The following is a 26,212-nucleotide window of genomic DNA, read 5'->3' on the forward strand; positions in this document are numbered from 1 at the left end:
CCTAATGCATTTGTATTGTAATAGTAGTTCTGGTAGTACGTGAGACACTGTGACTCAAGCTAAATATACGGAGGCCTCATCAGTACAACTAGGTTGTACCCCCACGGCAAAGCCAACTAGGTTGTACCCCCACGGCAAAGCCGCGGACACTGTTATAAGTATAACTAGGTGAAACCCCGCGCATTGCTGTGGGAATTTAGTATGAAGATATACATTGAAACATTATGTGAATTATGTTGGATGATAATTTAACATGTTTGTGTTTGAAAAGCTCTTAAATTATAAAAATATAAAGATATAGCATGTTTGCATGATGTTTAAATGTGATGATTGTTAGTGAATGATGATGTGGCATCTTGTTAATTAGTGGATGATGATGTTGCATCTTTGCATGAAGAAATACATTGAAACATTATGTGAATTATGTTGGATGATAATTTAACATGTTTGTATTTGAAAAGCTCTTAAATTATAAAAACTATAAAGATATAGCATGTTTGCATGATGTTTAAATGTGATGATTGTTAGTGGATGATGATGTGACATCTTGTTAATTAGTGGATGATGATGTGGCATCTTTGCACGTTAAGCTTAAGAAGTTAGTGGGGGATAACTTTATAGTAAGATAGGATTGAGAAACAAACACGTAAATAAAATAAAAAAGTATGTTGATAGAAGATGAACTATATGGAGACAATCTAAACATCACCATGCAAGAGTAACAAAGTTATATGTGCCCGAATATTAGTGTTATCATATTAGCCCAATTGATTGAATAGATAGAAATTGCGAAAGCTGGATGCTATACAACACCAACCCATCATAGGCATAAGAACATTGACATCAGGCCAAGTGGCGCGTGATGTTGGAGCGTATACAACATAATCATATATTCTGCATAGTGCATTGCATAGAAAATTTTGCATAATAGTAAACATATAAAAAGCTATAGCATGGTAATAAAACAAATGATAGTTAATGGCAAGAGTTTTGCGCGTTTGGTTGTCATTCGCACCGATCAACCTACACGGAAAGCACCAAACCATAAGCACAACCTGAGGAACCTGCAAGCATATGAAAAAAAAGGAAGCAGGTAGAATATTGTCATGATAACAATTAATCAAAGCATGATTATCATGTTAAGTTTAAAAAGTAAGCAATATGATTAAATTGAGTTCACATATCTGGGCAGAGTAAAACATCATATAATGTTTTGAATTGTACCACACTGAGCTCGGTATACATACAGAGCTGTCCGTAATTCGTTTAGCAAACCACAAAGTTGAATGAGAATAAATAGCACAGACTACACACTATAAGCGTGCGTAAGTAAAATTAAAAGGGAACTAATTTTGTACGTGTGGAGGCACAACAGTTGGAATGAATGGAACAATTTGTTTGTCTTGTAGTAACAGAATTCGGTAAGCGATCCATAGGAAGGAAATGGAAAAACTACGAATAAATTTTTAACCTATATTTGCTAAATATAAATATATGCATCAATATTTACTGCCATGTGCATATCAAACATGACAGGAGAGCATCTAGAAATGATGAATCCATGTATACTGAGGGCAAGCTGAACCCATACAGTCTTTAAAAGAAATTTACCTTTGGTTTTTTTAATAACCGTATGATGCAATAGGGAAAAAACCAAGGAATAATCATAAAACGTCATATCTTCCGGTTCGATGACTTTGGGTACCATAGGTGCAACATATGGGTAGTGAAATATGTATTTATATATAAAAAAAGCATAGCTAGCTGAGTTGTACCCATTGATTCAGGAGAATAAAAAAGATGAAAATGGAAGTACACACGGTCCACGTGTTAGAACGATTGATATATAAAACCGAGGCATATGTATACATATATGTTGAGTTAAAGACCGTATGAAAATACCTGGTAAAGCTAACCACGCTAATTCACAATATTACTGAATATTTCAGAGTATACGACATTATGTGGTTTAGATTCATACCCAGGTAGGCTATTCTCAATGAGGACTCGAAGACCTTGAGGTGATGTAATACACATTTGAATTATTAAACGTAGACTAATAACAAAACAAATAATATATTTCATCTGTAAACTACGAGACGAATTTATTAAGCCTAATTAATCCGTCATTAGTAAATGTTTACTGTAGCATCACATTGTCAACTCATGGCGTAATTAGGCTCAAAAGATTCGTCTTGTAATTTACATGTGTAAATTGTGCAATTGATTTTTTTATCCATATCTAATGTTTTATGCATGTGCTCAAACATTTGATGCGATGAAATTTTTTGGGAAGTTTGAAGGACACTAAGGGCCCCTTTGAATTGCAGGGTTGAAAAAATGGAGGATTAGGAAAAATACAGGATTCTGATAGGAATTGAAGTGTAAAACAGAGGATTGCAAAACACAGGAATAGTTGTTTGATTTGAGCGCAGGAAAAAACGCAGGAATCGGACGAGAGAGATAGACTCAAAGGAAATTTTCCAAGAGGTTGGAGCTCTTGCTAAATTTCCTCTAAAATCCATATGCAATGTGCTATTCCATAGGAATTTTATAGAATTTAGAAAGCTTCAATCCTTTGAATCAAAAAGCCAAATAGAAAAATTTTTTATAGAATTTAAATCCTATAAAATTTCTATATAAACCCTCTGATTGAAAGGAGCCCTAAACACTGCCTTCTTATGTACTACTCCTAGATGCGTTGCAAAGTCCTTGACTGGGGAGAGGGGGCATCATCTGAAAAGAAAAAATAAGGCAATGGCAGAAGAGTAATATCCGGAGGAATACGAGGACGAAAGGCCACCGCAGAGATGGGGCCCACCATAGCCAGACTCCCAAGGTGGTAAGGAAAGGAAACGGCCTCCACTCCATCTCCATGGATCGTCTCCGTCGTCCCCTGAATTCCCGACGATGAGATCGATGAAGAGGCCGGGAATTCACCTCCAGATTTGAGGGGATCGATGGTGGAATCTCCTTCTCCCTTTCCCACCACCACTACCACTTCTGCTGCTGCTCCTCCTCCTCCTCGTCGGCGGCAACCACCACCTCCCGCCGCTAGCCTGCCTTCCCCCGGCTAACCTCGCCCTCAACTCACTCCACTACTACTTTTCCTCTTCCGCCCCGCCCCCTACATCCTAGATCCATCCATGCTCATGCTCATGGACCCCCCCGCCCGCAGCCGCAGGTGCACTCTCCTCACGCGGGCCCTCCTCCTCGCCGTCGCCGCCCTCGCCCTCCGCCTCATCTACGCCGCCTTCCTCGCCGGCATGGCGCTCTACCCGCCCCTCCCCGCCGCCGCCGTCCTTGGCTCCAAGACCTACCTCCACTCCGCCGTCGCCACCCCCGACGCCTGGCGCACCCGCGACTGGCGGAAGGCCGTCGACTACCACGCCACCCTCCTCGCCCCCCACCTCGCCGACGGCATCCTCTCCCCGACCTCCCGCGCCGTCTGCCTCGGCGCCGTGCAGGAGGCCCTCGCCATGCGCGAGCTCGGCGTCTCCACCGCCGTCGCCGTCGCCAGGAAGCGCTCCCCCCCGCTCGCCGTCGCCGGGAACGACCGCCGCCTCCCCTTCCAGGACTCCTCCGTCGACTTCGTCTTCGCCGCCCGCGCCCTCGACTCCTCCAAGCGCCCGGCTGACCTCGCCGCCGAGTCCGCGCGGATCTTGAAGCCAGATGGACATCTCGTCGTCCTCACTACCAGCGCCGCCGACGCATTCAGCCTCCGCGCGCTCCAGGCACTCCTCCCCTCTCTCCGCTTGCTCCGATCTCGCCAGATCAAAGGCCCCGACGACTCCACCCTGCGGGAGCTCGTCTTCCAGAAGATCCAGGACTCCACTGACGATCCTGTAAACAAGTGCACAATTGGGGATCACAAGCTCCAACTCCTCACACATGCCGAGCCACTCATCCAAGAGGAGCCGCGCAAGCCATGGATCACGCTAAAGCGGAACATCAAGAACATAAAGTATCTCCCAACTCTGGCAGACATCAGCTTCAAGCGCAACTATGTGTATATTGATGTTGGCGCCCGTAGCTATGGCTCCAGTATCGGCAGCTGGTTCCGGAAGCACTACCCCAAGCAGAACCATACATTCCAGGTGTTTGCCATTGAGGCCGACCCGGCCTTCCACTCTGAGTACGCCGCAAAGAAGGCTGTCACGTTGCTTCCATATGCTGCTTGGGTCAAGAATGAGACCCTCAATTTTGAGATCAATGCTGATCCCGGGAAGGAGGATGAGGCCAAGGCTAATGGCCGCGGCATGGGCCGCATCCGCCCCATGGCTGGCAAGAAGATGTCCGGTGAGGTGCGGAGTGTCCCGGCATTCGACTTTGCCGAGTGGCTCAAGCGCACGGTGTCGGAGCAGGACTATGTGGTGATGAAGATGGATGTGGAGGGGACAGAATTCGACTTGATCCCAAGGCTGTTTGATACAGGCGCAATCTGCTTGATCGATGAGCTGTTCCTCGAGTGCCATTACAACCGATGGCAGAAATGCTGCCCTGGTGAGCGGTCGCCCAAGTATCAGAACACGTACAATGAGTGCTTGGAGCTGTTCAGTTCGCTCCGAGAGAGCGGCGTTCTTGTGCATCAGTGGTGGTGACTGCTGGTGAATTCCACTTTCAGAATTGTTGGTTGCAGATAGAGCTGAAGCATTTGAGATGGCAAAAGGGTCTCATGCTTCTACTGGAGTATTCACCTTCCAAAGTAAAGTTATTCTTTTTTCTTGTGAACATAGGAGATTGAGAGATTGAATTGTTTTGTGTTAGTAGATGTTACGTTCTGTAGTTAAACAAAAAGAGTTAAGGAAAGGAAAAGAAAGGTAACATTTGTAACTGCACTCCCAGTAAAAAAACACCTTCTGCGGATTGCCATTGTTATCATTGACAAAGTGAATTACTGTTTCCTTACTGAACTGTTTTAAATTCATCTGCCTTATTTCTCACAGCTCCATCTACTACTCCAGTCTGTAACATCTGTGTTGCTGTCTACTATATGGTATTTGAAACTGTATCTGTTTGTTACATCATCAGTTTCAAAGACCACCTCTGTTTCAGAAACTGCAGCAATGCTAGTAGTACAAGGCACTTCAGTTACAGGTCTCTTTTGATCCGAACAGAAAAGCCAGTTACTACTAGAAACCATGCATATGCAGAAGTAGTTGTATTTGTCTTGGATCAGGTCTATTTACATGCAGCCTGAAGAACCTGGTTTTCTTGTCATGGATGTTTATCGGTGAGACCAGGCAGATAGTGTACGAGCTGCTCTAATAAGGGTAATCACATGCCATGCAGTGGCAAACTTATTGCTGTAAACACCCTGGTTTAATTAGGGAGCACTTCATCTTTTTTGCCTGTAAAGATGACTAGAGACAGGATGGAGGCTGCTTAGGAATGCTTTCCTTCCTTTTTTGCTGCGTAGCAGTAGTAGTAGTATGGATTATGGAACAGGGTGCTGCTGCTGGTCATGGCTCATGGTGATGGCGACCTGTGAAAGATTTCACAGAAGCTGGAGCCATCTGAAAGTCACAGTCACGGACTGAAAGAAGTTGGCTGTTTGCTGTCTGAACTGTATCTCCTACATTTGCATATGTGCATTTTCCCTGTTAAGATGCACATGTACATGCTTTGTATCAGACCGACCGGTTGTCGTATGTTTCTGTTTCATACATACAGACACGGTATTGTGTTGTCGGTACAAACTACTAACTGCTGGTCATCTGCTAACTCCACAGTGATGAGGCAAGGGTGGTGGAGGTGAATTAATCCAGTAAATACTAGTACTCCTACTAACACAAGAGTAAATACTACTACTGACAGTTTCTTTTCACAGCTGCAGGGAGGATTGTCAAGACAAATCAGCATTCATTGTGTTGTGTTGCTAATCTCAATCTCAGGGTGTGTTTAGTTCACGTTAAAATTGAAAGTTTGGTTGAAATTGAAACGATGTGATGGAAAAGTTAGAAGTTTATGTGTGTAGGAAAGTTTTGATGTGACGGAAAAGTTGAAATTTCGAAGAAAAGGTTTGGAAGCCTCAATATCAGTAGGACACGCACGGATGATTCAATTCAGGGGGGAGTAGCATTGGCATTGGCATTGGCACCGTGCGTGCTGCCATGTGTTGCCTCGGCTCTGCACAAGAGCACAGGTGCCACTACCACGAGTTTCTCAATCCAGTTGGATTCATTGGATGCACCCACCATCACCAGATGACCAGACACACACAAGTTACAAGTACACAACGCAAGCAAGCAAGGTCATCCTCCTCCTCGGCTTCTCCGTTGCTCTCCCTCAGAATCACTTATTACTTGTTCATGGTCATGGGTGCTACAGGTAACTCAGCTCAGCCCTCCCCTCCCTTTCCTTTGTGTTTGCTCATCACCCTCAACAGTGAGCTAGCTGCCTCCAAATCTCCATTGCCTGCCTGATTGACTGCATCCTCTTCCTCCTCCTGTTTTCGTTTTCGTTTTCCTTTCCGCCCCCAAGAACCTGCCCTTTCTTTTCTGCTGCACATATTACTTGCTCATTTCCGCTGTCCTTGTTTTATGTATTGATGACGCATCGCCATTTTTATTATTGACCTGCTTCAACCAGAATGTCTGCTTGATTGTTCCTCTTCTTCTCCTCCTCTCTGCACCTCCAACATTTTCATCCATCTTAGGATGGACCGTTTCACCAGATAACTACTTGCTCTTCTGGGTGGGTCGCACAAAGAAAATAAAGAACGACTAGTAGTCTTTAGTACTGCAAACGTTGTGCCACACAAGCAAATGCGCTATAGTAGTATCTACTAATAGTCTTTATGATTTGTTGTTGTACATGATAATATTCTCACTGAAAAGCAGATGTGTTTTGTGCCGCGATCTCAACATTTTGGATTAGCTGATAGCTTCAGACTCTCTGTTCATGTTTTTCTTTTTTAAAATAAAAAAAAAGATAGTAGAATTTGCAAATATATTTTCTGCATCATTTTCTTTCCAGTGTGAAGTAAGTTTTTTCTATATTCTGCTTAGCAGGGAATTGAATTTCAGATCATAAGATTAAACCAATATTGCTGACAAGATGCTCAAGGGACCTGTGGACCATCGGAGCCATCCCATCAGTGCAACTCGTGAGCATTACATTTCAGTACAAATATTCGTTGAGCGAGCATGTCAATAGTCTATAACATTGCCATGATCAAACAAGAGATGTCTTCTTGTAAAATAATGGTCGGTAATATGCAAGATCAGCTTAGAATCTATCCTTTGCTTGCAGCATTTGAGGTGTTTTATGATGGATCATGGCATGGGGTAAATTGTATAAGGATAAGGAACGGCAACCTGTTTGTTAAATTTATCTACTCTGGATCAACAGTCGAGCATAATGTTGATGGGGATTGTCTACGCTTACGGTCGAGAAGGGCGACTTGTTCTGATTGCTCAAATGTTCTCAAGCCAGGTGTTGATGTCTGTGTGCAGTCATCTCATACACCCGAAGCAAGTTCACAAGGAGGAACAAACGCTTCTGTATGTTAATTTACTGTTTGTTTTGTATACTCCATCCATCCCTAAATATAAGGGATTTTGGTTGGATGTGACTTATCCTAGTACAACGAATCTGTACAGCCTTCACGCCCAGATTCATTATACTAGAATGTGTCGCATCCAACCAAAATCCCTTATATTTAGGGACAGAGGGAGTAATATGTTTACATATATATTGTGTCCATATTTAATTTACTGTATGTTGATTTACACATCTTTCACATGTCCATACTGTGGTATATTTAGAAAAGAACTGTATGATTGCAAGTATATTTATGCCATCTGATAGCATCTTATCTCTTGATTTGTTTTGGTAGGTGTTACTGCGTCATGATGCAAGGCTTATCACAATCAAGAAGAATCATCAAGAAGATAAGTGTCTCTGCTTGTTTGTTGTTATACTCTACAAGAACCAGTGTCCTGGCAATGCAGAAAAGGTGATAACTGATAGAAGAGCAGAGGTAGTAACCATAAACGATATTTTCCTCCTGCAAAAGCTTCAACCTGAGATCCATGAAGGAAGCATGAAATGGAGTTTTTCAAAGGATCGCCTCTCTCTTAATAAAGGCAGGCTAATAAGTGCTAGATTCTCCTCAGAAATTACACATCTGATAGTCTTGTCGATCTTGAGGGGAATGGAATTCAACATCAAATTGGTAGAAGGCCAGATCGTTTATCAAATAATCAAAGGAGATCAAGCACAATGGAATCTTGATTCCATGGCCATCCCTCCAGGCTTCGGGAATACAATGGAGATAATATCATTCCAATTGCGTGATGAGGCCTTGCGCCCAACAATCACAAATATCCCTATCACTCATGTGAAAAAGAACAATATCACAGAAGACATGAGATTCACTGTGAAGAGTGAAATGGATAGTGAACTGGATAGGGCATTAGATGTTGAGATCTTGTATGAGCATGTGGATCTGAGGCGTTCAAAGCGCTTGAAGACTCAGCCAGATCGCTTTACAAGTTACGATACACCTAGGTTCCTTAGTGGCTACAAGAAGAAAGAAGCAAGTTCATCACCCACCAAGCATGTAAGGGGAGCTGTGCATTGTGATTCACCGGTAGACGATTCCAAAAAAGAAGTAGAATCATGCTGTGTAGAGATTCCAGGGAATGTTACACAGAAGCAAACAGGTGTACACTCTCCCATGGTCGATGAAAAGTCAAACTCTCCAGAAGGACAGCATAAGAACACAACTAAGAGAACTACATGCTCTCTTGTGAAGGAAAAAGCAAGCTCTCAAGAAGGACAGCATGAGAAAACAACAAAGAGAACTACATGCGCTTTGCCTGTGAAGGAAAAAGCAAGCTCTCCAGAAGGACAGCATAAGAACACAATGAAGAGAACTACGTGCTCTTTGCCTGTGAAGGAAGAGCCAAGCTCAGTGGAAATAGAGGAGAAAAGCTCAAAAGAGCAAAGTGCACCGGAGTTTCACATTCCACGGACACCTGCACAGAATAAAGAGAAGCATAATCGTCCTCCTTTCTCATGTAAGCCGAAGCTATTTACTTCATCAGGCACCCTTGGTGTTAACTCTGAACCAGCATTCTGCCAAAAGGTGGGCGGGAAAAGAAAGAGGCACATGTGCGAGAGAGAATACAAACAAATGATTGACCAATGCATAGGAAACATTGAGAGTGAAATGGAGAGGGACTCTATGTTTAACTTCGATGCCAATATGATGAATTACGTTCAGCATTCTTATCGAGAAGAGGATTTTACATGGCCACCTTCTGCTGATAACCAAGAGGTGGAGGAGGATGAGCTTGAAGAACTGTGGAAAGAAATGGATTATTCACTGACGACATTAGCACTTCTTGAGCAAAAGCAGGTGCGGTGATTTCTACTGCAACTTTTGAGCTTCCTTCTGCATGAAGCTAAAATTTGGAACATAAAAGCAATTGTTTACCTCTTTGGCTATGAACATTGTTATTCTACCATGTGTCACTTAGGGTACAGAAATAGAATGGGAGATCCATTATTATACTATAACTCTATAAGTAGAAAATCAATGCGTCAACAGATGTGCCAGCTGGTTCATAGCCCGTGCATATTATTTAGGACTCAATTAGAACAAAGAAAATTACATAAGTTTTACATCAGTTAGTTCAATAATCATACTTTCAGAAGGATCTCTTAATGTATTTTAATTTTGTGTTTGTTGAAGGTGATGGCTCAAAGTAGGATAAACATGCTGGTGGATAATTTTGATGGGTTGAGGCTGGATTGTTTAACTTTGACGGATGATTACAGATGCTATTATCAAAAAAAAGAAAAGGTAATTTTTCTTAAATTGCTGTGATTTCATAAAACCTGGAAGTTTTGCATATAACGTTTTTAGAATGTGTAGTGTTAGCAGAAAATACATATTGTAAAAAAAATGGTTATTAGGATCACAAAGTTCGATCCAATCTTTTACATCATTTATATTTTCTATTTATTGTATTTATTTTATAGAAATATAGGGTATCAATGTGGTCAGGGTACTTGCCTCAATTTCTGATTTAATCTGTAGGGTGCAAAATAATTTGTTCTTCTTTCTTTCTATTTTTTTATTTTCCTCTACTTTTGTTTTGTCCCGACTTCTGATTTAATCTGTAGGGTATATACAAGCATTTATTAAGAATTCTGTAGCATTTGTTAAAAAAATGAAGTATGGTATTTTTCAAACAAGCTTTTAGTAATTGGTTTTATCAATATTCAGTAATCAGTACTTCACCTGATTATATGGAGTAGGAATGTTATGCCCTGTTTGATCACTCAGGCTGATTATTTTTGCTGTTAGGGTATACAGTGAGGTGTTTATGCATAAAAACTATAGGTCAGAGGAATCCTTAGCAGTATTTGTTGCAATGTTGCTGGCGTAAATTACTTAACCTCCTTTATTTGGAAACATGTACCTTCGTTTTCTTTTAGCCTCACATGATAGTAAGACACTTTAGTTTTTTTTTTTCAGTTTGCAGAGTCAGGATCAGTTAATGAGAGCACCGATTATTTTGGAAAAGTTGGAGGAATACCATGCCATCATGAATGCATACTGGATGAGGAGCTTGGACTAGCATGCAGATTATGCAATGTTGTATGCACTGAGGCAAAGGATATATTTCCAGAAATGGTAGGTCCAATTTTTCAATCAAGCAAGTATTTATTTATTATTTTCACTTTTTAACACATTGACTTGATGTATAATTTATTAATTTCATGCAGTTCAATGGAAATGACTACAAGGACAGACCTGGATGCAGCAATATTTGCCTTGATGATGATATACTTGATCCTTCTCTTCTTGCAAACTTGGCACCAGAGTTGTCAGAATTGAAGAACTCAGGGAACGTGTGGAGTGCAATATCTGATCTTGATCCAAAGCTGCTTCCTCACCAGAGAAAAGCACTAGATTTCCTGTGGAAAAATTTGGCGGGGTCGATACAGGTTGAAGGAATGGATAACTCAAATGTCAGTACAGGTGGCTGTGTGATAGCACACACTCCTGGATCTGGGAAAACACTGCTGCTTATCTCATTTCTGGTGAGTTACATGAAAGCTCACCCAAGAAGCCGGCCATTGGTCCTTACTCCAAAAGCTGCAATTCATACATGGAAGAGAGAATTTGAGAAATGGGGCATTTCACTTCCTTTACATGTGTTCCACCATGCTAACAGAAGTGGCAAGCCGTTGGGGGCAATGGATTCTAAACTGCGGTCGTTATTAAATAATTTTCACAGACCAACCTGGACAAATATGCGCCTTATGGATTCTTTGGACAAACTATTCAAGTGGCATGCACATCCAAGCGTCCTCCTCATGACATACTCATCTTTCTTAGGGATGACGAAACAAGACTCAAAAGTGCGAAACCGATACCGAGAATTTATCGCAGAAGTCCTGATGAACAACCCTGGACTCTTGATTCTTGACGAGGGGCACAACCCAAGAAGCAACAAGTCCAAGTTGAGGAAGCTGCTGATGAAGGTGAAGACTGAGTTCAGAATCCTCTTATCTGGCACGGCCTTCCAGAACAACTTTGAAGAGTACTTCAACACCCTATGTTTGGCCAGACCTCGGTTTATCGGTGATATCATGAGTGAACTAGTGCCAGAGAGGAAAAGAGAAACAGTTGGCAGGAGAGCCAAACATCAAGAAGCAGTGGCACGCCGCGCCTTTGTGGAGAAAGTGGGGCAGAAGATTGAGTCTGACAACAAACATATCAGAAGTGATGGTATCAGTTTGCTAAACAAGCTTACTCGTGGATTCATAGATTCATTCGAGGGAGCGAAGCTGATCAACCTTCCAGGGATACATGTGTATACCGTGTTCATGAAGCCCACGGACATTCAGGAGGAGATGCTGGCAAAGGTAACAATGCCCAAGCTCGGGTCGTCCCGGTTCCCTCTAGAGGTTGAGCTGCTCATCACGATTGGCTCCATCCATCCTTGGCTCATAAAAACGACGAAGGCCGTCAGCACCTTCTTCAGTCCAGCCGAAGTGAAGAAGGTTGAGAGGTACAAGCGAGACTTCGCGGCGGGGTGCAAGGCCAAATTTGTGATCGATCTGCTGCACAAGTCGTCGTTCAGAGGGGAGAGGGTGCTGATATTCTGCCACAACGTGTCCCCGATCACGTTCCTGGTGAAGCTGATAGAGATGGTGTTCGGGTGGCGGCTCGGGGAGGAGGTGCTGGTGCTTCAGGGTGATCAGGAGCTGCCTGTCCGGTCCGATGTGATGGACAAGTTCAACGGCGACAGCGCGGGGAAGAGGAAGGTGCTGATCGCGTCGACAACGGCATGCGCGGAGGGGATCAGCTTGACAGGCGCGTCGAGGCTGGTGATGCTGGACTCGGAGTGGAACCACTCCAAGACGAGGCAGGCGATCGCGCGGGCGTTCCGGCGTGGGCAGGAGAGGACGGTGTACGTCTACCTCCTGGTGGCATCTGGGACATGGGAGGAGGAGAAGTACAACAGCAACAGGAGGAAAGCTTGGATGTCCAAAATGGTCTTCCTGGGACGCTATGTTGATGATTCCTCGCAAAACCGTGTCACTGACATCGATGATGAGGTCTTGAAGGAGCTTGCCGATGAAGATCACACCGGCACCTTCCATATGATTGTCAAGCAAGACTGACCCTACTTGTACCTACTAATATTAGTATGAACTACGACTTACAACTGCTACTGTTAGCTCTTAATTAGTACTAGTACCTCCTTAGGAGGAGGTGATGGCCTGATATAAAATGTACTGCTACCATCAGGTATCAGGCACCTCAACCTTCAACTTCAACTAAGTGCACTTCTCCTCCACAGAACCAAAAGTTCAGGTTGGTATACATGTATGCTATGCTAGCTATGCACTGAAACAACAACAACAAAAAAAAAAAAATGGTTGATATACATGTGTGCCATGCTAGCTATGCACTGAAACAACGACACAAAAAAGGTAAAATGCACCAGCCGGGAATCGAACCCGGGTCTGTACCGTGGCAGGGTACTATTCTACCACTAGACCACTGGTGCCTTGATGAACATGTTGGTTAAGTCCATAAATTCAGCCAGCATTCGGAGTAAGAAAGTAGCATCAGGTTGCAACAGGAAGCACAACATCCAATCGTTGATAGCTGCCTCTCCTCGCTGAGGCCAAAACTTGCAACATCCTCCATTCCACCTGTACGTGTTTTTACATTTCTGAATGACAACTGAACTCAACTAGGGGAACATGTGCATTCATGCATATATGTACACTTGAGACGGGGCTACCTGAAACATTCAGGCAGCAACACAAGTAAAAATGCCCAATCCTCCAACTAACACAGACGCACAGTGGTCAACTATTTGGTGCGACCATCATCTTTCTTAATGCTGTGCTGTCCTGGCAAAACTTTCACCAATATTGACATATACATAGTCAGAAATGATTAGCCCTAAATCGATGTGAGCCTTGACTACTAGTAACCGTTTCTATCTCACCAAAATCTGTGCTAAAACGTACTGGTCAAACTACCATCCCTCAAGCTGCGCTGTACAATTTCTCTCATCCAGCCCGAATACTGTTACTGATCACTGCGAACCAACGCCGGTCTTTGTAAGATCTACATCGCCCATGCCTGTGTCCTCTTCGCTGTCCTCATCACCATCAACTTCTTCATTGGCTATTTTCAGCTTTTCTATGTCATCCATGAACAGCCTATCCTCTCTCTCGCTCACCTGCATGTGCAAACGACATTCAGTTAAGCACACAAATCTGAATAGTTTCACAATAAGGATATTCAGTTTTACAAGATGCCTACACAAAGACATAATAGATCAACATGTCCCGATACTTTGATGAAACAGTTGTTCTAAGCCTATATAAGTGGGTGAAGACGCCACCTGAAATTAACTTTCACTCTCAAAAACTATAAGCTACAGTCCTCAAGGGAGCACCTACCAAAAGCCTTTGGAGCCAAAGGTATAAAGCACAGGGAGGATGTAAAGCAGAATCAGGCAATGGGGGAACTTACAACTCTAGGCGCTTCCTTTACCACCAATTTCCCCTTGTGTTTTTCAATTGTCTCGCCACAAGCTTTTATCGCATTGTTAAGGACTGAGATCCCTTGGTGCTGTTCACAACATAACAAATCATGAATAGCCCTAAAACCAAATTGATTGCAGCAAACTAATAGAGATGAAATGAGAAATGGACAATGGTAGATGTGACATGCTACTTCTAAATTGAAATACAGGCAAAGAAAAACAGATCAAAAATCAAACATCAGCATGTTTTGTCATCTATACAAATTGGTTGAGTCCACAAAAGTATCCTGGAAAAAAAATAGCTATTGCTTATAACAGCAAGTTCGAAGTGAAAATACCAGTTTATATACACATATAAGCAATACCTATATGCATATATAAGCAATATACCAGTTTGGCGAGAATAGACATTGCTTATACACGCATATACCAGTTCAGTGAGAATAGACATTGCTTGCAATCAGCAAGTTCAAAGTGAAGGATCCTACAGACTCTGCCTTTGCATCACATAATGAGAGTATAGAAGAATATACATGTCTGCATACAACCTACATATAAGAGACAAGGCATTGCATGCTCAAGAAGCTATTCTCAAATAACCAGGTCTAAATAAACATACTGGCCCACCACGTAGCGAAAATCAATCCAAAGGTCCAAATTAACTGCTCAAATGAAAAGGAAAAGACAATAACCTTGTCAAGAGTTTCAGTGGTCAGGACATAAAGCGGGGCAGCGACTAGCTTGATCTTCACAGGGCAATCCTTGTTTCCAGCTGCTTCAGCTTTCCTCATGGCTTCCTGCAAACTGAACATAATCAGCAACCCACAGAGGCATTTGGAATCCAAACTCCATTGATGGAAGCGAACAGAACCTGAATGTGGAGAACACCATCATATTGGAAGCATTTCATGTCGATATCAGCATGTATCTTGTGCGGTTGTGGCGTCATTCTCCTCCTTATGTTCTTAATAAGGGCATCCTTGATCTCTGGGGTGACAGCAGGCAGGGTCTTAGTCACCTGTATGAAAATGCAGGACATAGCAGTCTTAATAAACATATGTTTCCAATGTACATACATGCATAAAACAAATAGAAATAATTTTAAGAGCACATGGTTAGGATAAATTCCATATGCAGATCAAGTCCAACATACATATCGAAAGGACCAACCAATCTACTAGAACACAAACAAATCTCTGAATAATTAACTGATCTTCAAGGGGCAAGTGTGAATAAACAACAACGAGCACAATAACCGGCAGCGAAAAAGCGGTGGTGGTGGTGGTGGTGCGGATTGAGGAAGGCGCGGGCACGAACCTCCTGGCCGTCGGGACCAGTCTCCGTGAGGTCGTAGGTGAGCGAGTCGAGGATAGCAGCATCGGGGTCGGCGACGATGAGCTTGAAGGCGTCGAAGGCGTGGCCGTAGGTGCGGTAGAGCGGCCAGGCAATGCGGTGGTAGAGCGGCTCGAGGTCGAGGTGGAGGGTTTCGGCGAGGTGGCGCATGATGGAGTGGACGAACTTGGACTTGCTGTAGCGGTCCTCGCAGGTGCGGCGGTCGTGGTGGGAGACCCGGCGCTTGGAGAGGTCGATGTAGCCCTTGTCGTGGTCGACGCGGAGGACGACAGCGGGCTCCTGGCGGCCGACCTTGATGAGGGAGGGGATGGAGCGGATGCGGCGGCGGGAGAGCTCGGAGTAGAGGATCATGCCCTCGATGTTGTTGTACTCGAGCAGCGAGACGTAGGCGCCCAGTTCGGCGAGGTGCTTCACCTGGATCATCACCGCCGTCTCCACCTCCGGGAACGGCGCCTCGTACATCCTGCACTCCAGGTTCGGCATCGCCGCCGGTAGTCGCTCGCCGGAGCTAGGGCGTTGGAGGAGGAGGGGATTTCGGGGGCGGGGCGGCCGCGGCGCGGGGTTTGGGTTTTTCGGTGGAGGGGGAGTCGTGTCGAGTCCAAGTGTTATCTGTCGCACGCTCGCTCGCTCAATAATGTGTGCGTGACCTGGGCAAGTGGCGGTAGCAAGAGGAGGGTATAAATAGGCGAGGGTCTCTCATCACCGCCGCCGCCGCCGCCGCCTCCTCCTCTACACTGCTTCTTCCTCTCTCACTCGCACTCCCCCACTTTTCCCAACCCAAGAAGCTAATCCTCCTCCAACTCCAAGGGGAAACGGAAACCTAGCCGCCACGCCAAGCATCTCGTCTCGTCTCCTCTCCGCGGAGGAGGAAGATCCCTTCCTTTCCCTCGCCGGTGAGGTCGCCGCCCGCCACAGGTAAGCATCGCATCGCATCTATTCCGATTGTGCTACTACTACTTATGGGGGATCTGCGCTGTTTCATGTTCCAATCTCAATCTGGACTTGGCGATGAGGTGCTTACGGTTTCTGCGCAGGGGCTTGCTCTCCATGCTTCCCACCAACAAGAGAGCCGCCGGCACGGACGACGACCGCCCCACCGACCCCAAGAGACCCAAGGTCGCCCAAAACGGGAGCACGAATGGAGTGGTGGTGCCGGAGATTGACGAGGACCTGCACAGCAGGCAGCTCGCCGTCTACGGGAGGGAGACCATGCGCCGCCTCTTCGCCTCCCATGTCCTCGTCTCTGGCCTCAATGGCCTCGGTGCAGAGATTGGTTCGTCTTTCTATCCACTCACTCTGTTCGTCCTCTGTTTCTTTCTGTTCCAGATTGCTTTCAACTGTCTCCTCATCACAAGTATGCAACATGGATTCGATTCTATAGCAAAATCATGTCCCCGCATCATTTTTTTTTTCCGATTTTAACATGTATTCCGTAGAATGGATTCGATTGTAACTTGTTTATGCTACCTTACTTCAGTTTCATATATTGCCAACAATATGCAACTCTCGTGTATTAAACAAATGTGTTGCGTTCCTGCAGCCAAGAACCTTGCTCTTGCTGGGGTCAAGTCCGTCACCCTACATGATGTGAAAAACGTTGAGATGTGGGATTTGTCTGCCAATTTCTTTTTATCTGAAAATGATATTGGCAAAAACAGGGCTGCTGCTTGTGTATCCAAGCTGCAAGAGCTCAACAATGCTGTTCTTATCTCTGCTCTAACAGAGGAACTGACCACAGACCACCTGTCTAAATTCCAGGTTTGTTGCACTTGCAGTATCTTGCCATATGATGAATGGTCACATATATTCCATGCATCTCTGATATGCCTGTCTAACCCATAGTTTTATCTGGATGGCAGGCTGTTGTTTTCACCGATATAGGTTTAGACAAGGCCTACGAATTTGATGACTACTGTCACAGCCACTGCCCTCCTATTTCCTTCATCAAAGCTGAAGTTTGTGGTCTCTTTGGTACTGTCTTTTGTGACTTTGGACCAGAGTTTACCGTTCTTGATGTTGATGGTGAAGACCCACATACTGGTATAATTGCATCCATCAGCAATGACAACCCTGTGTTGGTGTCCTGTGTTGATGATGAACGGCTTGAGTTTCAGGACGGTGATTTTGTGGTTTTCTCTGAGGTCCATGGTATGGCTGAGTTAAATGATGGAAAACCAAGGAAGGTTAAAAATGCAAGGCCATTTTCATTTTGCATTGAGGAAGATACAACTAAATATGACATGTATATAAAAGGTGGAATCGTTACACAGATCAAGGAGCCAAAGATACTACGATTCAAGTCACTAAGAGATGCTATGAGAGATCCTGGAGATTTCCTTCTGAGTGACTTCTCTAAGTTTGAACGTTCCCCCGTGCTTCACCTAGCATTTCAAGCTCTGGATAAGTTTAAGAAAGAATATGGACGCTACCCTGCTCCTGGTTGTGAGCGGGATGCTCAAAGTTTCCTTAAGTGTGCTGCTGATATTAACGAAGCCTTAACTGATCACAAGCTGGATACAATTGATGAGAAGTTATTCAGACATTTCGCAAGTGGTTCTCGAGCTGTTTTGAACCCTATGGCTGCAATGTTTGGTGGTATTGTTGGTCAAGAAGTTGTGAAGGCATGTTCAGGAAAATTCCATCCTCTCTACCAGGTTTGTGTTATGACTCATCTGTTGCTTTTATGATAATCCATTGACCCTGTCTGATTGAACTAAATTTTATGTAGTTCTTCTACTTTGATTCTGTCGAATCCCTGCCAACGTATCCACTTGACTCTGAAGACATCAAACCGTCAAACAGCCGCTATGATGCTCAGATCTCTGTATTTGGTTCCAAACTTCAGAAGAAACTGGAAGAGGCAAATACTTTTGTTGTGGGGTCTGGTGCCCTTGGATGTGAATTTTTGAAGAACCTTGCTTTAATGGGAGTGTCTTGCAGCCCTAAGGGAAAGCTAACTATAACAGATGATGATGTCATTGAGAAAAGTAATTTAAGCCGCCAATTTCTGTTCCGTGACTGGAATATCAGGCAGGCAAAGTCTACTGTGGCCGCTGCAGCTGCCAGTGCTATCAACCCCAACCTCTGTATTGATGCTCTCCAGAACCGTGCTTGTCCAGATACAGAGAATGTGTTCCATGACACGTTCTGGGAGGGTTTAGATGTTGTCATCAATGCGCTTGATAATGTTAATGCCAGGATGTATATGGACATGAGATGCCTGTACTTCCAGAAGGCATTGTTGGAGTCAGGAACATTGGGTGCAAAGTGCAATACGCAAATGGTGATTCCTCACCTTACTGAAAATTATGGGGCTTCAAGAGATCCTCCAGAGAAGCAGGCACCAATGTGCACAGTCCATTCTTTTCCGCACAATATTGATCATTGCTTGACTTGGGCACGCTCTGAGTTTGAGGGTTTGCTAGAGAAGACACCAGGTGAAGTAAATTCATTTCTCTCTAATCCGGCTCAATATGCTGCTGCCATGAGGAAGGCAGGTGATGCCCAAGCTAGAGAATTGCTCGAGCGTGTTTCTGAATGTCTTGGCAAAGAGCGTTGCAGTTTGTTTGAGGATTGCATAAGATGGGCCAGACTGAAGTATGTCTCTCCTGCTTGCCATTGCTATATTATTTTTATTATATTTTTGTTGGCCCTTTCTTCTTGACAAGAAAGATTAGTTTAGCCCACTATTAATAAATTGTCTGAGTTAGTCCTTTGCACTGTTAAATCAGCTTTTGTGTTTCCTGTGAAGACTAGTACAGTTAAGGCTGGTGCAATTTTATGGCTCCGTTTTCCCTTTTCACAAGTTGAAAATTTTCCTTTTGTTTTGTTTTTGGCAGATTTGAGGACTATTTCTCAAACCGTGTGAAGCAGCTCACATTTACCTTTCCTGAAGATGCTGCCACTAGTACGGGTGCTCCTTTCTGGTCTGCCCCCAAGCGCTTCCCTCGCCCACTGCAATTTTCAGTCTCTGATCCCTCCCACATTCACTTTATTATGTCTGCTTCAATACTGAGAGCTGAGTCATTTGGAATTGCTATACCGGACTGGGCAAAGAACACAAGTAAGCTGGCTGATGCAGTAAGTGAAGTTGCCGTTCCTCAATTTGAGCCAAAGAAAGGGGTCAGTATTGTGACAGATGAGAAAGCTACTAGCCTTTCCAGTGCCTCAGTTGATGATGCTAGTGTTATTGATGACCTTCTTGCTAAGTTGGAAGAATGTGCCAAGAGGTTACCTCCAGGATTCCAAATGAAACCTATCCAATTTGAGAAGGTTAGTATTTTAAGTACAAGTTTCTGCAAGTCTAGGTTTAAGATACTTGTTGATATATATCCACCTAGTTCAATATAGTTCAAGTGTCCCTAGTTACACTGGATCTGTTGTTTTTCCACTTCCTTGCTGATGTTTGATATATCGACGTACCACATCTCTAGTCACTTGTAATGCATGGCTTGTACTTATTACCATCGTTAGTAGTTAGCACAATATTTCAAATCATGGCTTCTGTACTTTGGAGATGTATGTATGTTAGTACAATCTGGTGAATCGTGAGGATATGTATTTGGTTATTAGCTCCTTCTTCTTCCTTAGAATGACATATTAGGAAATTTTCTTCCTCTTGGTTGGCTGTGTAGCTTCTGTTGTCCATATGCATACAACAGAAATTGCTATTTCCTTGAACATGAAAAGCTGATATACTAGCAATGTTTGTGTCGAATGTTTGCCACCCTCAAAAACTACTGGTGCATGAGCTATTTGATATTAAATTTCGCTTTGCTTTTACAGGATGATGACACCAACTTTCACATGGATCTGATCTCTGGATTTGCAAATATGCGCGCAAGGAACTACAGCATTCCAGAGGTTGACAAATTGAAGGCTAAGTTCATTGCTGGAAGAATCATCCCAGCTATTGCAACTTCAACAGCGATGGCGACAGGACTGGTCTGTCTTGAGCTATACAAGGTTATTGCTGGCGAGCACCCCATTGAAGACTACCGCAATACATTTGCGAACCTGGCACTGCCACTATTCTCAATGGCTGAACCTGTTCCACCCAAGGTGATGAAGCATCAAGACATGAGCTGGACTGTATGGGACAGATGGTCCATCAAGGGCAATCTGACTGTTGCTGAGCTCCTGCAATGGTTCAGCGACAAGGGCCTTACCGCTTACAGCATTTCCTGTGGCACTTCGCTGCTGTACAACAACATGTTCGCAAGACACAAGGAGAGATTGAACAAGAAGGTGGTAGACGTGGCCAGAGAAGTCGCCAAGGTGGATGTTCCTGAATACAGGAAGCATTTGGATCTTGTGGCGGCCTGCGAGGATGATGATGGAAACGACATCGATATTCCTCTTGTCTCAGTTTACTTCCGATAGCTAGTCAAACCTCCCCTAGCAGCTGAGCTGATCAGAGGAGAACAAAAAAAAGAAAAGAAAACATCGCTACTCTTAAGATTAGTTCGCTCATAGACTCATTAAGATTAGTTCACTTATAGACTCGCAAAAAATGAAAAATATGATATAAGTTGCTTATTTGGCGTTGCTTGATCCCTTGGTATTTATTTATTCGTAGTGCTCATGACATGCAGTAGTTTTTCATTTTCTGGTGTCATTGCATATGCTGCTTGTTCATTCACTCATTCAGGAGTAGTGCTCCTAACGGTCGACAATGTAGTAGATCTTGGATGATTACGACTTAAATGTAGGTCAATTCCAGGGGAGTTGTGCGTTAAAGAAATGCGGTTGCTAGTCATGGTCAACTACTGGGATATGATGGCCCCAAATCCAATCCAAAATTTATGTCAAAATATAGTGATGTTTGATTTTCCTTCTTTTGGATTGAGATCAAATGCAGTCCTAACTAGGACTTCCTTTCCTAATAATACTGTTTTAATTCAGAAATTCCTGAGTTCATCTTCCTATATGTAAGCCTGCAACGATTTGGAGTGGGCCCTCATATGTCTATGACACATGGGTCCAGTGACAAATCCTTTATCACCACTCATAAAAGTTGTAAATAGTTAATTATTCTCGATTTGGAAGGATTTATATTTTGTTTCAGTTGCAGCTCGCACTTGGAATGAAACGATGTTATGCATAGTAGTATGCACAGTAGCAGTAGGAGGAGTATTATTTTGAGATGGCAGCAACCGGAGACGAATAAAAAAGAATAAAGAGAAGATGGGCGGAAGGACAAAGGTTGGTGTAAATCTGTCCCCAAGCCTCCAGGGGGAGGGTGGGTTGGTTGGCTGTGAGCCTGTGATTCCATACATTGTGATTAGACTAAGAAACAAGAGCATTAAATAATGCAATCACTAATAATAATAATAATAATAATAATAATAATAATAGAGTAATAATTGGCGCTAATCTGCCTGCCTTGTGGTACTACTAAGCTGTGCGGTCGCCTTCGTCCTCGATTTTCTTTCTTTGGCCGCGTGCGTTCAACCTCTACCGCGTTTGCTCGCTCTCCTCTCAGATCCCAGCAACCATTCGCCACTTCAAGCTTTGCCTCCTCCTCCATCTCTGATTGGCTTCCCATGCCACCGCCGCCCTTTCTTGTTGCTTTTCCTTGATCGATCTGGTGCCTAATGGCGCTGCCTTTGCTTCGCCTGCTGCTGCTGCTTGTGCTATCATCGGTTCCTCTCTCTTGCCAGCTCGCCCACTCTACTGCTGCAGGTTAATTGGTGCCCTTTTATTTCTTTCGTTTGGCCCCTTGGCTAATTCGGTTGTGCTGCTGATTATCCTCATTGTTTCTTGGGTTGATTTTTGCAGACACACAGAATTGGGGACAGACCTCTGTTGTTCATCTTAGGTGAGAATGTATTTACAGACTTTCTTTTTTTCTGCTGGGCAACACTGGCAATCTATTAATCTCTCTCTCTTTCGCTACTTCTTGATTTGGTCGGCCATTCCATGTGGAATTTGTTTGTACGAATTTACGATTTATTTATTTATTTATTTTCGATTATCGAGATCGATGCCTGTGATCTACTTCATTACGATTTAGACAGCTTAATTTTACCGTGAAGAGGAGGCATACTAAAAAGGAATTTCCTTTCTTTTGCTCTTGCTTCTTGTGATTTCAACTTTCAGAAATGCACATACTAGAAAATTACTTGGCCTATTGGACGATATCAGTGGTAGAACTGGAAGCCTACATGCTCTTCTTCTCGAGGAGTCACCTAAACAAGCTCCTCCTCATCATCACAATAGGCACGGGGGGCATCACAGAGCAGCACATACACCAGCACCATCGCCTGCACCATCCCCTTCTCCATTCACTGCTCCACCTAAATCAGCCTCACCTGCTGCCATAACAATCCCCATATCTCCTTCAACCCCACAGCCAAAGGCAGAGAGTAATCCTACTGTTGAAGATGCTCCGGCTCAACCTAGGCATTCCTGGAGAAACTACGGTTTGGTCACAGCAGGAAGTGCAGTTTTCCTTGTCATGACAATAGCATCTGTTATTTACTGTCGAGCTAAGAAAGTCGGAACTGTCAGACCTTGGGCCACGGGGTTAAGCGGGCAATTGCAACGAGCATTTGTCACAGGTACACGCTTCCTCTACATGTATATTTTGTGTGTCTTATATCTAGTATTTCAGTTACACCTTACACCATGACCCATCAATCTTTTATCCCAGGTGTACCTTCATTGAAACGGTCTGAGCTGGAAGCAGCATGTGAGGATTTCAGCAATATAATTGGTTCTACATCTAGTTGCATGTTGTACAAGGGAACTTTATCAAGTGGAGTTGAAATAGCAGTTTTGACAAGTTCAACAGAATCCGGGAAGGAATGGTCAAAAGAATGCGAGTCACAGTACAGAAAAAAGGTAACATGTGCTCATAACTTTTAGGATATCCCCTAAAATACAAATATGTTTTCTGTGGTGCAAATGACTTTTCTCAGAAATGTGCGTATGCTTTTGCTCATCTTTACGGTGAGAATGCTGAAATGGTTATGATTTCAGATCACAAATTTATCCAAAGTTAGCCATAAGAACTTTATGAATCTGCTCGGCTATTGTGAAGAAGAGAATCCTTTTACCAGAGCTATGGTGTTTGAGTATGCTCCAAACGGGACACTTTTTGAGTATCTCCATGGTAAGCCTGCCCCTGTTTACTAATCTGTTCCTTTTATTCCATGTCATTTCTTTGATTTTCTGTGAACAGGGTAATTCCTGTATCACATATATCGCTTCAAATATTATACTGGTAAAATCTGCGAATTTCGCACACTACAGAATGCAACCCCGTATGATTATTGATATGGCATTTTGACAATGCCTTTGATTGTGTTGCTGCAGTCAGGGAAGCTGAGAACTTGGACTGGATGGCACGGGTTAGGATATCGATGGGAATAGCTTACTGTCTAGAGCACATGCATCAGCTGAACCCACCTGTTGTGCCAAGGAACTTCGACTCGACAACTATATACCTGACTGATGATTTCGCTGCAAAGGTTTCAGATCTTGATTTCTGGAACGACAGTAAGGGATCCTTCAATTCTGCTACTTCTGATGAAACCGTCATGGTGGAGATAGATAGCATGGTGCATCAATATGGCATAATACTGCTGGAGATATTGACCGGAAGAGTTCCCTACTCTGAGTCAGATGGGCCACTGGAGCATTGGGCATCTGGTTACTTTGAAGGCAAGATGACTCTTGCAGAGCTGATTGACCCAAGCCTGGGATCATTCCCTGAAGACGCTGCGCGTGCATTGTGCGATGTGGCGAGGTGGTGCATTGAGCCAGAGCCGAGCAAGAGGCCGCTCATGTCACAGGTTGCAGGTCGGATGAAGGAGATCACCTCCCTGGGGCCTGAGGGAGCGACTCCAAAGGTGTCGCCGCTATGGTGGGCGGAGCTGGAGATCATGTCTGGCCAAGCTACCTAGCTATGCTGATGTCAACACCACCAGCAACAGCAATTGATTCCCCAATGTGATATAGTAGCAAATTCTTTCATTTCTTTTCTTGTTTGTTAATCATCAAGACTACTCAAGAGTTTGGTGGTTGTGGTTATAGTTATATATGTATACATACAAGGTGTTTTGAGCATTGTAACTTGTAAGCATGCAAACGTGTGAAGGAAGGAAGGAAGGATGTATCATGTTGAGTTTGTTGGCAACATGTGGCAAGTAGCATGCATGATAGCACTGAATAATCCAGCTAAGGCCATGGCAACAAAACTAGTGATGAGAATACTCTGACTTTGAATGAGAAAATACTTCTGTGTCTCTTGGCAACTTGTTTCAGCTACTGGCCTTTTCCTAACTCGGTTGTTGCAAGATCAACAAATGTCAATAAAATGCTGGTGATATCCAATAACGTGTGAAGGAAGCTAGGAGTGATCATGTTAATAAGCTCGTTAGCAGTTTTATTTTTTTCAGACCGAAATGAAATTATTCAGACGATACCATATATGGATTAGTCAGAGAAAAGGACCCTAGATGAAATGAAATAATCAGAAAACTGGCGTGATGGTATCCTCGGCGCAGTTGGACTGTGCTTGATCAAATTCGGCAAATTCCGTCGTCAAATTCGGCATTGGCAAACTCTATACCAGTCAGGACAGTTGGGCATTGGTTGTGAGTGGGAATCAGTGGTGCCAGTGTGTAAGAAGAAGTTTGCGATGCAGAATCCTTGCCTTGGGGTGGCACGAAATGTAGTTCGTTACAAGAGTAGAGTAGCAGTAGCTTGGCTGGTCCACGGCGGAGAGGCCAGCAGGGTCCCTTGCAGGCGCGCTGAGAATTGAAGCCGAACCAGAGCTTGAATTCTCAGCGCCATGGAAGAAGCGTCTACTTGGATCCAACTGTGCTTCATCGTACTATACGTGTCCAAGCACCGTCGACGGATATGCACATTTGAGACCCACCTCTGACCACACCGTAGGAGCTTATCTCCCCTTCGACGCGTTTCTCGAAACATTTTGCCATAAACTTAAACTAGTAGGGTGTCCGTGTGTTGCTACGGGGAATTTTATTGATCACGGAAGATAAAATCTGGCATCGAAAAGAAACTACGGGATCATTGGAACAAGTTGTAATATATGGGGTTTTGTCTTACACGTACACTGAAATATGCTATTTGTGAAATTTACTCTTTTCCTTTTTACTAGTCAGGAACGAGGTGACTGGGCCTGGCTGCTCCGCGCTCGAATGCAACCAAGCCTAAAGGCCTCTAGGCCTGCATTACTTTGATCTAATTTGGGCCATATCCTTTCTCTAGGTGTGGAATAGTAAGAAATAAGTTCACTTTGATTCCCGTTGTTAAATGTTCAATCTGATTCGTATTCCTCAACCGTAATACTGGATATCAAGAATCGCTCCTAACCACCATTATTAAAACGATGTAATTTAACTCCCAAGACAATATTCATAGCGGTATTTATTGACGTGGCTTGTTGACATGGTCCACTTGACTGAGTCAGCATGTGGAGCCCACATGTCATTCTCTCTTTCTTTCTCCTTCCCTTCTTCCTTATGCCTCTCTCTCTCTTTCTCTATCTCTCTCTCTCTCCCACCTTTGGCCCTTCCTCCTTTGGTTGCCTCTTCTCCACAATAGTGGTAGGATGATGAGGTCGAGCACCGGCGGCTGGCAGCGAAGACTCCTCACCTCCCTTTCCCATACTAGGGTGCAGCAGGTAGGCCCCCTTCTATGGCAACATGCCATGGTGGAGGTACTTCCGGCTACAACCTCCTCCCTTTGGCGACATCGTCAGCGAGGCACGACAGCGGCAAGGGGAAGTTGCTCTGTCCCACGATGTGGCCTCTCGCGTCGGCAGTGACGGGCATCGATCGGGCTCCTCT

The 26,212-nt window shown here is 44.0% G+C and overlaps 5 protein-coding genes and 1 non-coding gene across 8 annotated transcripts; 4 read left to right on the forward strand and 2 right to left on the reverse strand.

Annotated features, from left to right (window-relative positions):
* The first annotated feature begins 2,819 nt into the window (after window positions 1-2,819).
* LOC127778383 (uncharacterized) lies at window positions 2,820-4,908 on the forward strand. Its single transcript, XM_052304971.1, has one exon. The coding sequence runs from the start codon at window positions 3,147-3,149 to the stop codon at window positions 4,599-4,601; it is 1,455 nt and encodes a 484-aa protein (XP_052160931.1). The 5' UTR covers window positions 2,820-3,146; the 3' UTR covers window positions 4,602-4,908.
* A 980-nt stretch (window positions 4,909-5,888) lies between these two features.
* Window positions 5,889-13,037, forward strand: LOC127778331 (SNF2 domain-containing protein CLASSY 1-like). Of its 2 annotated transcripts, none has more exons than XM_052304917.1 (7): window positions 5,889-6,330; window positions 7,014-7,108; window positions 7,255-7,505; window positions 7,841-9,367; window positions 9,704-9,814; window positions 10,493-10,651; window positions 10,744-13,037. In XM_052304917.1, exons 2-7 carry the CDS (start codon window positions 7,060-7,062, stop codon window positions 12,649-12,651), a joined length of 4,005 nt encoding a protein of 1,334 aa, XP_052160877.1. In that variant the 5' UTR covers window positions 5,889-6,330; window positions 7,014-7,059; the 3' UTR covers window positions 12,652-13,037. The 2 variants fall into 2 exon arrangements, with proteins under 2 accessions (XP_052160877.1, XP_052160878.1); XM_052304918.1 differs by lacking the exon at window positions 5,889-6,330 and adding an exon at window positions 6,360-6,387.
* Window positions 12,970-13,040, reverse strand: TRNAG-GCC (transfer RNA glycine (anticodon GCC)). The gene has a single exon. It is a non-coding gene; the product is annotated as a tRNA-Gly (tRNA).
* Window positions 13,041-13,280: 240 nt separating this feature from the next.
* Window positions 13,281-16,040, reverse strand: LOC127779620 (eukaryotic translation initiation factor 2 subunit alpha homolog). The gene is made up of 5 exons (XM_052306446.1): window positions 15,354-16,040; window positions 14,908-15,054; window positions 14,729-14,833; window positions 14,024-14,122; window positions 13,281-13,727 (listed from the first exon to the last, which is right to left on the reverse strand). Exons 1-5 carry the CDS (start codon window positions 15,870-15,872, stop codon window positions 13,581-13,583), a joined length of 1,017 nt encoding a protein of 338 aa, XP_052162406.1. The 5' UTR covers window positions 15,873-16,040; the 3' UTR covers window positions 13,281-13,580.
* A 40-nt stretch (window positions 16,041-16,080) lies between these two features.
* On the forward strand, window positions 16,081-20,942 carry LOC127779618 (ubiquitin-activating enzyme E1 3). 2 transcript variants are annotated; one of them, XM_052306445.1, is made up of 7 exons: window positions 16,081-16,304; window positions 16,424-16,662; window positions 16,930-17,147; window positions 17,249-18,043; window positions 18,118-18,986; window positions 19,229-19,661; window positions 20,175-20,942. In XM_052306445.1, exons 2-7 carry the CDS (start codon window positions 16,437-16,439, stop codon window positions 20,769-20,771), a joined length of 3,138 nt encoding a protein of 1,045 aa, XP_052162405.1. In that variant the 5' UTR covers window positions 16,081-16,304; window positions 16,424-16,436; the 3' UTR covers window positions 20,772-20,942. The 2 variants fall into 2 exon arrangements, with proteins under 2 accessions (XP_052162405.1, XP_052162404.1); XM_052306444.1 differs by lacking the exon at window positions 16,081-16,304 and having other exon boundaries at window positions 16,398-16,662.
* Window positions 20,943-21,811: 869 nt separating this feature from the next.
* Window positions 21,812-24,576, forward strand: LOC127780832 (protein MALE DISCOVERER 2-like). Its single transcript, XM_052307804.1, has 6 exons — window positions 21,812-22,073; window positions 22,170-22,209; window positions 22,491-22,951; window positions 23,044-23,234; window positions 23,373-23,505; window positions 23,709-24,576. Exons 1-6 carry the CDS (start codon window positions 21,986-21,988, stop codon window positions 24,296-24,298), a joined length of 1,503 nt encoding a protein of 500 aa, XP_052163764.1. The 5' UTR covers window positions 21,812-21,985; the 3' UTR covers window positions 24,299-24,576.
* Window positions 24,577-26,212: the final 1,636 nt, after the last annotated feature.

Source organism: Oryza glaberrima, chromosome 7, assembly GCF_000147395.1.
Source record: "Oryza glaberrima chromosome 7, OglaRS2, whole genome shotgun sequence".
Lineage (NCBI taxonomy): Eukaryota > Viridiplantae > Streptophyta > Magnoliopsida > Poales > Poaceae > Oryza > Oryza glaberrima.